Consider the following 12,806-nt stretch of genomic DNA (forward strand, 5'->3'; position numbering starts at 1 on the left):
TGTGTGCATGTGCGAGAGAGAGAGAGAGAGAGAGAGAGAGAGAGAGAGAGAGAGAGAGAGAGAGAGAGAGAGAGAGAGAGAGAGAGAGAGAGAGAGAGTGTTTGTGTGTGAGCGAGCGTCTGTCTGTGGGTTTCTCTAGCTTTTATGGACACCAGCAAAACTGGAAGGGGTATGTGTGTGTGTGTATGTGTGTGTGTGTGTGTGTGTGTGTGTGTATGTGTGTGTGTGTGTGTGTGTGTGCGCTTTCACTGCAGGTGCAGCAGACAAGGAACATACTAGGTCAGTTAAACAACTCCTACCAGACTCTATTAGTATCCTGAGGGGCTAAGAGCCCTTGATTCTGCACAGGCACACATACACTGATAATAACGCTTTAATGAAAACCCTCGCTCACATTTCCAACATACAACAAACAGACTCATGTTTGTCGTCCAGACCTGGACTGTAGCAGATTTAGCAAAACAATAAACGGTCCTGTGTGTGTTGCACATGCCCCGCACCCCCCAGAACCAAACACAACAAACACCTTTCACAATACGGACTGCAGTCAACTCACTGCTCAAGTGCTCAGACATCTGGTGTCCTGGGCCAATATGTCCAGCTTACAGGTTCTATAGCAACACAGCCCACACGTTTTATACCAACACAGCTCAGGATGTGTATTCATTTTCATTGGTGGAACAACAACAATGATAATAGCTTATTATTATCATTATTATGTGTGGAGGGGTAAAACAAGGCTTATGTAACTCCTCCCATTTCCTGCACCCACCTCATTAGCCCCGCCCACCTGTGTGTCAGACTGGCACGTCATCAGGGCCCCCTCCCCCTGTGCCGCTGCCCCAGTGTAGTAGCACTGATCAGGAACGGGCCTTCCAGACCAATACGGCCACGATCAGGTGAGTCAAAACCAACCATCAACACGCCCACTGAGAGACAGCGGAACAGCAGGGGAGAAAGAGAGCGAGACAGACGGAGGGTGAGACAGAGGGCATTTGTGAGTGAGACAGCCAATCCCAGGATTTCTGCATTACCACTGGATCAGCTTTCATTACCTACTGAAATAAGCCTGCAATCTGGAGGTTCATGTCATTCAAAGAGCTTCAAATGAATCAATACCAACAGCCTTCAGAGAGAGAAAAGAAAGGGCTTCTTTACTAAAGGCTCCCTTCCCTCCTGCTGCTGTGACAAACCATATGAACTCCCCTACGTGCCTCTGTGATGGGAAACTAACACGCACACGCTACGGTGAACGTGTATGTCCAAATGTGCACATAGCACTTCACCAGATAAATCATACAAGCAAGGATTCATTCATTTATTCATAAAGGATTCATTTATTCATAAAGGATTCACTCATTTACATCCATCAGTCAAAACAATGAGGTGGGGGGTGGGAATAAATAAGAAACAAGCAGGTTAAAGTTCAACTTCTCCAAGGTTAAACTCACTGCTTCCTCGTCCCAGCACCAGGCCTTCAGGATAACAAGACCTGATACTGAAGGCATTAATTATTCAGATGCAGTTGGACATCAGGTGGATGCTAGCTAACCTCTATCCTCACTGAGGTTTCTGCATCCATTTCTCTCTCTGGAATTAACCACAGAGAAGGCTGCTTACAGGAAAGCCGAACAAGATACCGCATCACCGACCGAAGTGAAGATTTCAGCAAATGGCTTCTCATCTTATCACTTCTGCATCACATGTTAGATGTGCCGTCGTTCACTGAAATCTGTGTCAATAGAACAGCCGTCAGATGCGGTTGATATGTTTGGAATCCAGTGATGTCATAGAGCACTAATGCGTGAAACCTCACACCACCTTTACCATTATGACATATCACGGACTATGACATCACATACGACGCTTTCAGAGCCTTACAGAAGTACACCACACCTACTCTGTGAGGAGCAGCGACAGACGTTAGTCAAGGTCTTTAAGAGGCATTCTGCATGCCAGGACATACCAGATCATAGTCAAGGCTCATAGAGGGATTACAGGCCTACCTGTGCACAATGAACTGACTTAATAGCAAATCTCACGGCTGCCAAGCATTTGGTCAAAAGAGTTTGGGCAAAGCCATTCAAAAAACCTCTGTACTTCCATTCATTGGGCAAGCATGCCTTCAACAGTATATTAAACTGTATAACCTCAAAACTGTAGAAAGTTTTAAGTGCAGTATTCAAACAAAGCAGCATTCTTTGGAACGCCCTTAAATCTCCGTAAACATAAACAAATATTATCAACTCATGTCCGAAAAGCATCTGCATATTCATCCAAAACTCAAAAAACGTTACGCTAAATATGTTACAAGTGTATAATTCATTTTAAGGACCAAGAACATAGCCAGAAGTATCGTGGCTGATCTGGTATGTACAACGTCGGGGTTGCTGGTCTGTAACACTGCTTGAATGTAACGCGCCATCAGTGATACCGGAGACCTGCACAAACCGGGACGCCAAGTTGCCGACAGTTAAAAACACGCGAATAAGTAGTTAGCCAACAGCATAACCATTCTGGCATTTTTACATTCTGGCATTTCACAACGTCCCACATTAAAACTACAAACTGTCCACCGGCGTCCATGAGACTGAAACTCACATCAGAGACACACAACTGTGACAGAGACGCAAAACTTACCCATGAAATCCATTATTACGATCAGTCCGTGTAAAGTGTGCAATTCATGACATCCCTCCGTGGGAACGGAGCGCGTGCTGCCGTGAGTAACGTGAGTGGTGCACGTCTGCTGCGTTTTCACGCTGCTCTGCCCTCTCAGCTGCACGCGCTGGAATGCGGGAGAGCCTGTGCGCGAGCCGGTCAGACCCACTCCGCGTTCTTTCTCTATCCGCCTATTGAAGGCAACAAAAGCCGCACTATCCGCGAGCCCCGGACGCGCCGGGCAACCAGCGCGCGGGTGCGCGCGTGCGGTCCGGCTCCCGTTCGAAACGACCGACGAGATTTCACCAGCATATGTTTTATTCTGCTGGTGTCGTGTCAGTTCTTGTATTTAAAGGAATAAAAGTCTGACGAGACGTTTGCAGTTCTAAAATATATTATTAACGTACCGTAACCGTAATCTTCGGGAAAGTTCTATCGCAATGGAATGGGGGTTTATTTTCTACTCCATCTATGTTGGAGACTCTTCCTCACCTCGTACAATAAATGAGTAGCTCAGTCGCTCATATTTCTGCCCGCGCACAAGGTGCGAAGTGCGTCAGGTTCCAGGTGCTCATTAAATGAGGCGGGAAATCTTAACGCGTGCCGACCAAAGGGTGCGCGTGCAGCGAGGCGTTTACACTTTACTTTACATCTGAATTCGGAACAGGCCGTGCTGGTGCTGCGCTTTCCCCAATAACGTCATGCTTAATCATGTAATGAATAAATGAACCAAAGGCCGAAAAGCAATTACATTAACTGTCAGAAGAAAACACAGAGCAGTATCAATACTAATGTAATAAGAAAAATATCACAAATAACATACAACGAACTACACTATTTAGTTTCTTGGGCTGACTACATGGCGTTCAGAAGCGGAATACCCGCAGGCTGTCGTATTTCATTCTCAAGGTGATTGAGAAAGTTGATTCAAGTTGTCTAGCAGGCTCATAAACTTCAGAAACGGAGAGGACGTCTTTTATTGTTTTGTTTTTTTCAATAAACTGCATAATTCAATTGAGAGATCAATATACACCCGAGCAGGTCACTGCAACAAAGTGAAGGCTAGTCTGCACAGGGCCGTCCAGATTTGCTCATGAGTCTCAGTAGAATCAGTTCCCAAAATGAAAATCCACATTTCCTTGACAAATAAATTTTAATCTTTCACATGCACTTTAACTGTAAATAGTGACCATAATGCCTTGAATTGTATTCTCCCTGATTGGTACCAAGGCCAAATCACTAACAAAACACTAACTGTGAAACCTAAACCTGAGACCTTCTATGAAATATATAAAATTGTGTTCAGAATAATGCGTGACAAACGAGGGGGTGTGTGAAAGGCCAGAATGAAGGACGGGTCATAAACAGTCCAAAACACGTCTGTCAACAGTTCCTCTGGTTGGTCAAAGGTTTCAGAAGCTTGTTGTCAGAGCAACACAGTGTGTGCAAATATTCTCACGAAGACTCCACTCTGGAGTGGATAAAACACACACACTCTCTTCCTCTAAATAGTGTGTGTGTGTCAGAGCTTCAAACCTCGCGGGTTGCTCTGAAGAGGTTTCCTAGGGGATGTAGGTAAACCGGTTTTCTGACTCCAACAGGTTATTTTTTTCTTCTCTTATCTGTGCAGGTTCATCACCCTGCTGGTGTGAATGGCCACCGAAATCCATTCCTCTGTTTGGCTGTTGGCCGATGGAGGCGCTTCATTGTTAAACGGTATGTACATTAACATATAAATAAGGCTGTGGTCTCGTCTGTGTGTGCGGCGCTGCGGAGTGAAAGGGCCTGGGATGAATGGAGCTCTCCCTCACAGCAGCCAGGCGGTTGGCCTCATCCACAATAACCCCAAGCCCAGAGCTGTGCCCCGGTCTGGCCTACCCCGCCCCCTACCCCGCCTCCACAGGGGCAGTGGACGCAGCACGGCATGCAGTGGGCCGGCCCGGGGGAGGGGGGACAGAGACTGACGTTGTACCTCACACAGCCTGGGTCTGTGTGGAAGACCCACATTCTCAGAACCACCTCCTCTCGCAAGCATCTACCAGCCCACAGTGGTCAACAGGTCAAACACACACACACACACACACACACACACACACACACACACACACACACACACACACACACACACACACACACACACACACACACACACACACACACACACACACACACACACACACACACAGAATCTAGTTATAACATGAAACTGAAGGGATTTTAGCTATTCTAAATGTGTAAGGGGGTAAACATGACTGACCAGATCAACAGGACTCTACACTGAACAAATCAGCAGGACTCTATACTGAACAAACAGGACTCTTTACTGAACCTGACTTCACTGAATAGGCAAACAGTACAACTGAACATCACAGATCATCAGCCTAACCCTCTGATAAAAAAAAGCTTGTTATCCAAAGAGTTTGGCAGTTCCAGAAACCACTCCCCAGCCGGGAATCTTACGGTCTCTCGCCGATAGTTACCAGGTCCTGAGCTGAGTTGAGTCGCCCCGTTCCTCGTGAAGCAAGCGCCATACCAGTTGGTTCAGACTAGCTTAGTTCACTGGTTTAACTTATTTTAACTTATCTAATGACATCTCTTATGAATACAAATAAAGGTAAATTGGTTATCTGCCTATTTTCCCTTCTAAGGCCAAAACATATAATTCTAACTACATTTGTTGTGGTATTTGTTGAATCATAAAGGGAACAAAATATATTTTTATACTACCTGTGACATTTTTCAGAGGCTGTGTGGGGATTATAAACTCAGCACCAGGTCAATGCTTACCCGACACGGAGGCGCCCTCTGCTGGACAGTCGGGGAACTGTCCTTCGGAAGGCACGCTGACCGTTCTCCTCAGACTGCGGCCTTTGACTGACGAACCTGTTGGACTCTCGTGGATGTCCGCAGGCATCTGGGAACAGGTCAGGGGTGAAGCACATGAGGTCAGGCAGGGGTGCCTACGCTCACAGCAGGTCACAAGGGTCATTCCAAACATGGCTACAGATGAACTAATCATTCAAATCTCCCAGGGAGCCAACTGTCAATCAACCTAAATCAGCCTCTTTCCCATCAGTCTAAACTGGTGGAGAGAGTCAGGAGGTCTTGCAGTTGATACCCACTCACAGTGGCCGAGTCCACCACTGTCTTCAAATGCGTACTGAAGACTCATCTATTTGTGGAGCATTTAAATGACTACTAATCCTGCTCTGGTGGAAATACTGCACTATTAATGATCAACGGAACGCTCCTAGCGTTTCCCGCTGTTCGATACCGCACCCTTTCATTGGAAAATTATTTCTGTGCATCAGCATTGACTCATATATCTAGCAGGATCATGTTTCAATAGTTTAATCTGGCTCTAACGGACTGGACTGGCTTCTATGAGAAGATGACAGAGCACTTTTGTAAGTCACTCTGGATAAGTCATCCTAACGTGAGGAACTTCATGGACCCCCCCACCCATCATGGACCCCCCCCCCCCCCCCCCCCCCCGGAAGCCCTTACCTCCTCCTCCCGGTTCAGCAGGATGAACTGACTGTCGGTCAGTATGCAGTACTTCCTTTCCCAGACGGCGGGCTCGGAGAAGGGCGACTGTCCGCAGGAGAAGCGGTGGCTGGGTGGGCCTTTCACGTCTGTGAAGGAGAGAAGGCGGGGCTTAGACCAAATGGGGCTTTAGTTGGCCTCTTAACCCCATGCCTCAGAGGCCGGAGGTCACCAAGCCTCGAAGGTCATGAAACTTCACAGGGAGAGGCTTTTCATAGCGGGGGCTATTTTTAAAACATTGTTCACGAAGCAAAAGGCACGGCTAACGAACAACACAGCACAAAGAGGTTAGGATTTATTACACGTGTCTCAATCTTAAAAATAGACACAGCAGAATGTTTTTTGAATGGAAGCAAAACACCAGAGTCTATTTAACACGACCTGTAGAGGGCAGTGTTGCACCAGCAGCCTCAGTTCCTACACAACGTCCTGTAATCAATGCATCACAAAGGGAGGACGAAGCCACAAAAGGGGGAAGAGGATATCAACATTTTCAGGAAGTGCCCAACACATTCTTAGCATAACGGGGATCGCGAAAAAGCACGTTTCTTCAGAAAGCTGCACACTATCTAAAGATCTGGGAGACGGGCGAGTAGACGTGCAACGCAGGCTTCAGTTAGTCCAGTACGGGCGAGTCCCGTACAGTTAACGACTTGGTGTGTGTGCAGCGTGTGTATAAACAGGCCAGTGGCTGGAGGTGTTCATTACTTGGTCGTTACGCTTCATCAATCAACACGGGCTGACAGCTGTGCTACACGCTCTGTTGGAGGACCCCGGAGAGAAAGCCAGGGTCAGAGGTCAATGTCAGAGGTGTGTGCCCTACATCACCCTTAGCCAGGAGGGTGTCCTGCTAGCGTGGGTCGTGGGTAAAAGGTGCAGTTGGATTCACAGCGGCTAGAGACAGTGGAGGGAGAGACCTCCATCTTTAAAAGGGTGGGAAGGGCAGACGGGAGCTAGTGAGAGATGGAGAGAGAGAGCGATGTCGCAGGAGAAGAGAGAAGAGAGGAGAGAGAGAGAGAGAGAGAGAGACAGCAGGCCTGACCATACTTCATCTCCTGCTCCACAAACATGGAAATATGGGGCATGTAAACAGCCGAGTTGTGACAGGCTCTGCCGGGACAGCCAGTGAGCTGCGGGACTGCGGGACACGTAGGGAGGAAGCTGGTCCTCTCACCGCGGGACACGCCGGCTCAGACAGACCAGGGCCCGGTGCCAGGCCAGCACACAAAGGCGTGAGATAAAGAGCCTACCCTGAGATCCTTCCTCAGACGTGCCAAACTATCAGGGGGGGCGTCCGGCAGAGACCGCCAACGATCAGAACCAGAACCGGCAGCCGTGAGCTACGCCAGCCGCTAGCACTCTATCCTTCCATTACGAGCATTAATAAAAACCAGCCACGTTCAAACCCCACGGAGCTGCAGCTCGAGGAATGAGATGACGTTTGACAAATACGCCCGGGCCCCCCGCCGGGAACCTCAGTGTCCTGCACGAGCTGCTGTGGTCCTCTGGGGCCGTGGTGCGCTGCGAGGGGCTGGCAGCGTGGAGATATATTTTAGGAAGCCCTGCCGTGCGCCGGCCCTCGGGAGGACGCGGACTTCCTCACCTGCTCCTGCTGCCGGCGTGCGGAGCGTGAGCGCTCCCTCTGGACCTCCGGAGGAGGCGTGGCCTCTGGCACCTCCCCTCACCAGCAAGGGCCTTTTGTCTCGTCCTTGGAAAGAATATAATGGCGTTTTCAGTGCCAAGAGACCCAATTTAAAACTCACAATGGTCGTCTTAAACTGAATATGGAAGGCTGGCATTATACCCACTGCTTCACTTAAAAAGAGGAAAAGAAAGACATCCAACAACACACTGAGGAATTCACCAGCCTTTCACAGAACAGGAAGAGCAGGAAAAACACTGCCCGCCTCCAAGGCTGCTGTTATAGGCAGGCGAGAATCTCAAGAGGGTCTTCTGCAGTTTGGGAAAGATTTTTCAAAGGGGATGTTCGGCGCTTTTGGAGAAAACGCATGTGAGAAAGGACTCGCGAGTGAATCTGCACTGAGCAAACTGACCAGAACGCGTTGCTATACTGCACAGGGAAACCCTGTAGTGGGTGTTTCTGAGGGGCAGTTCAACATGCTGCATGAACGTGTGTTCTGTCCATGTCACTGACATTTTACACTTACACGGCCTTCAAAACGTCAAATGAAACCGAACGTTGTGCAGACCTCAGCGCTTAGACGGTCGCTGGCAGCTCGCCCTGTCGGTGGGCAGATGTCTCTCGGGATGGTTGCGACGTGGAATTGCCATCAGCTAGTGGTTATGCCGGTACAGCTGAGTGACCGGTGTTGCTACCCATTGTGCTCTGCGTTCTGGAGCAGAGGGTGTCTGATTGCGAGGACAGCGATGCCTCGTGGGCAGATCCGATCTGATATCACAGACGTGAGTGTGGAAGAGGAGACGCTTTGGTCAAGAAGGAGGAGAGGAGCTCCGATCAGGCCTTTCTCCCTCATGCAGCATTCATGACAAAGAGGCAAACCTGAACATGCTTTACTGAGTTCCTTTTACTTTACTGAGCTCCTTTTCCTTTACTGAGTTCAATTTTAAATTAATTTAAATTACCTTCATTGGACCATTACAATCTAAATCACAGGCACTAGGGCCCTACGCACGGTGCTGCGTGTGACATATTCCCTGAGCTAGGTTTATATTTGACACGTTGCGAACGACGCGAGGTTCCGCACGCCGAAAATGATGTAATCGCGGTGGCTCCGCCCCGGGCTCCAGCGCAATGAACAGTCATGTTTGTAGTGTTCATACACCTTTACAAAGTGGAATTCACTGTCAAGGTCCATTTCAATATTTTCCAGCACCTTAAACGTAATTAAGTTAAATATTTATACATATACTCGAAATGATTAGAAAAAAATTGCTTTTTTAATCACATTATTTAATGGTTGTTTATTTTCAAAACACCCAATCTTAACCTTCAGTGAGGACACCTTGTGATTAAGAACAGGGCTGCCCTGTTTTTCCTAAATGAAAATATGGTCACGCTATCTCAAGGCCCATCACATAGTCCAATAGGTCCAATACAGAGCGTGAAGTCTGATGAGATCTCCCGCTGTTTCCCTGAGTGTGTGCCACCTGTGCGTGTTGTGTGTGTGTGTGTGTCTTGAGGTGGGCGGGGTTTGGGGGGTGATGGGGTAATTGCAACATGCTAGGTTTTGGCACAGAGCTCAAATGCAGAGTTTCTAATGAGGCTCTCACTTTGTGGGTGTCCTGGACGCTGCCCCGCACATGCAACCGTGTGTGTGTGTGTGTGTTTATTTGTACGTCTGCATGGTCTGAAAACAATTACAGTGGGGTGTGCATGCCAGCTATATACAAGAGCCAACAGTCTGTGACCCTGGAGGCCGCTGGACCCTGAGATAGAAGGTTCTGTCAGAGACCCCCAACAGTGAATGGGACTGCAAGGGTGTGGACAAACAGCAGCTTTTATTAAATAACTACTCAATAAAATAACCGACTATTAAATAACTTGAATTCTCTGATCCACATGTACTCTAATTATAATGTAATTAGCTCTGCCCCAATCCAACTACAGGGATGGCCTTCTGTTCAGGGGGCTCTGCTGCTGAAGTAGTAGCCGCTCCTCAAATATCCCAGAATGCACTGGTATTCCAGATCTTTCCGAATGCATGTGAGAGCCAACTGAACGTGCAGGTCCAGAATGTGTGGGACTCCACTCATACCGGGTCTGTCCACAGCAGTTTGGGCTGAGCAGAGGTTTAAACTTAGTCAGCAGGTGTGTATTTTTTCCCCATGTACTGTTTACAATTTTTAATCCTAATTTTTCCCCTTTGTGTTTGATAGCCTCCATTAAAAATCCATGCAGCCTAATAATATTTACACTAATATAATAATAATAATAACACTTTGGAGAAAAAGGAGCTTGCTGCTTCGTCCAGAGGGTTAAATCTGTTCATATCTCCAGGAGTAGTGTGTGTATGTACAACCTCAAAGTTGGGCAGGTTTGACCTCACAACATCTCACATTTGTACATATCTGGAAAAAAAATTGAGGGACAGGAAGTTTATTCCTTTCCTAGAGTTCCTCAAATGAGGCAAATGCTCTATATATAGATCCTGTATATATAGATCATAAAGTTTCCATCACAGTGAATTACTCATTTTATTAGGGCTGCTAAGAGTGGCAGCTGGTGACTGGCAGCCGTTACATACAGACCAGTTTGTGAGTTTTGGAAAATGATTATGATCTGCTAGACAGACACACCCTGTCTTCAATGCAGGTCTTATTTTATTAATACCACAACCTGTTAATAAAAACACACCTCTGTACAAGTGACAGAGTGCACACACGCGCACACAGATATGTTTGTATGTATCTATGTTCTTGTTTAGAGTTTGTGCGCGCATGTGTGTGTGTGTGTACAGCATTGACCTTAGTAGATCCTGGCACATCTCTAATCTTTCGTGAGTCTGCAGTGAGGTATCTGCTGTTGGGATGTGTGTGTGCAGGGGGGGTAACTCTACCCCCAGCTGCCCTGCCTGGAATGTCAGTGAGACAGGAACAGGCTCTACCACCTGTCTGCGGTGGGCTTCAGTGGGGGGGGGGGGGTATAGTCTGCTACTCACCACCAAGACAGTAACAGCAACAACCCCCCAACCCCACAACTTCTGGGCAAGATATACAGCCATTCAGCTGCCATTAAAACCCATTTGTCATATTCAATACTAGGATAAAGTTACTCTACGATCAGAAATGGTTTGACCTTGATGGTGACTGTGATGGTGACCCTGACCCAAACCCTATTCACACCTCTGTAGACACACACACACACACACACACACACACACACACACACACACACACACACACACACACACACAGGTCAGTCCAAGGGTAAATGTGCTTTCTTGTGTCTTTGTGTTTACTTCGTGAGAAAAACGTGAATATTGGGCAAGGCTGGCCGCAGAACTGTGAGTGGACAGGGAAGTGTTGGGCGGGAAGCTGTAACACGTGCTTGTGTGGTGGTGCTTGTGTGGTTGTGCCGAGCAGCATCAGCCCTGTCTGGATGGAGCTGGACTTCTCATCTACTTCACCCAAGACCAGCACAGATCTCCAGCATCTCCTACCTGCTCCAGTGCCCATCACGAGCATGGCTTACCGCCCGCAGAAGTCCTGTCTGGCTGTAATCTACTAGAGGTGTGCCAAAAAATCGATTCATATATCAAAAATCGATTCTCATTTACTACGATTCAGAATCGATTTTAAATGTCCCAAAATCAATTCTAAGTCGTGGTGAAGTCTCGCATTACGTAATTACAAAATTATGCGAGACTTTACGCAGCATGTTCTGGGACACACTCATGCGCGGAAAAGGTTCAAAACACATGGAGGAAAGAGATATTCAACCTGTCTGGTCTTCATTTAAGGCAAAAATATGGGTTCATTTTGGTTTTTACCGAATGCCGGGGAAGACCAAACTGGACACAATGTAGCTCGTGTGTGCAAGGCTTGTGTAACGCGGTGAGCACGGGAGTGTTAATATAGAGAAGGGTGATAAATAATATAGAGGATGGACCCAAGTGCCGGTGTTCTGAAAATCTGTGCTACCCCTCGAGCTGTCCTACCTTGGGCTACTGCGCATGCGCATGCTAAGATTACGTCACTGTCAGCGTAGCCCAGAATTTTGCGCTACCAGCTGTTTTTTGTCTTGGAATAACGGTGAGTTTTGCCCATTTCTCGTATTTAATCATATTGCAATGTAAATCTTTTTGCATTTTATTGTGTTTTTTCGACAATTGTTAAATATTTTTGTGATTATCCTAGGAAAGACCTCGTAAATATTACTATTTGCTCGAGTGTTTCCAACAAGTGGAGGTTTCAAATGTCTGTTTTAGCCTCGCCGTACTCGATTTTATCCATCTGTTCATTCTAGTGTCCTACACTAACTGGTTTTAGTTGATTCACTTCAAAATGAGCACTTCTTAACGCTTAACATTCGTTCAGTTTGGCTATTTTATATTTCTGAAGCAATTTTCTTAAATACAAGTAAATAACCATGTAACGTTCATGACGTTTGCGCTGTCATTTCTCCATGTTAGAAGGTGATGCTGACGACAAGAACATAACAGAAATGGTACAACTACCGATGCAGTACAGAAATTTTAACAGACCAACGCTGAGAGACCAAAACTGCAGTGTTATTTTTGTAGTATTTTTAATGTTCACAGTTTTATTCTAGAATAATTTGCAATAACTGTATCATAATGTATAATTAAAATTTGTTTTGCTCCAGTGCATTGTTTCAATAATGACTTGTGATTTTATTAATGGTAGAAGCACGTTCGGATAAGGTAATATAGCCTATAAAATGATCATACCTACCTACAGTATTAATGCTGTACACACGTTCTGATAAGGTAATGTAGCCTATAAAATGATCGTACCTACTGTTTTAATGCTGGATGCACGTTCTGATAAGGTAATGTGGCCTATAAAATGATCGTACCTACAGTATTAATGCTGTACACACGTTCTGATAAGGTAAATATAGCCTATATGATCGTACCTACAGTATTAATGCTGTA

General features: G+C 46.7%; 1 protein-coding gene and 1 long non-coding RNA gene across 4 annotated transcripts in view; one reads left to right on the top strand and one right to left on the bottom strand.

Annotated features, from left to right (window-relative positions):
* The window catches only part of rasal2 (RAS protein activator like 2), a 66,926-nt gene that overhangs the window by 32,282 nt on the left and 21,838 nt on the right, over positions 1–12,806 (bottom strand). For 2 of the 3 annotated variants that reach the window (XM_076973580.1, XM_076973578.1), the window contains exons 2-3: positions 6,169–6,296; positions 5,449–5,575 (exon numbers count right to left, since the gene is read on the bottom strand). In XM_076973580.1, the coding sequence (XP_076829695.1) occupies positions 5,449–5,575; positions 6,169–6,296 (255 nt within the window). Of the gene's footprint in view, positions 1–5,448; positions 5,576–6,168; positions 6,297–7,810; positions 7,916–12,806 lie in introns of all 3 variants that reach the window. The other variant, XM_076973579.1, reaches the window with a different exon arrangement.
* On the top strand, positions 6,646–12,516 carry LOC143475681 (uncharacterized). The gene is made up of 2 exons (XR_013121084.1): positions 6,646–11,940; positions 12,321–12,516. It is a non-coding gene; the product is annotated as an uncharacterized LOC143475681 (long non-coding RNA).

The sequence above is a fragment of the Brachyhypopomus gauderio genome, chromosome 14, assembly GCF_052324685.1.
Source record: "Brachyhypopomus gauderio isolate BG-103 chromosome 14, BGAUD_0.2, whole genome shotgun sequence".
NCBI lineage: Eukaryota > Metazoa > Chordata > Actinopteri > Gymnotiformes > Hypopomidae > Brachyhypopomus > Brachyhypopomus gauderio.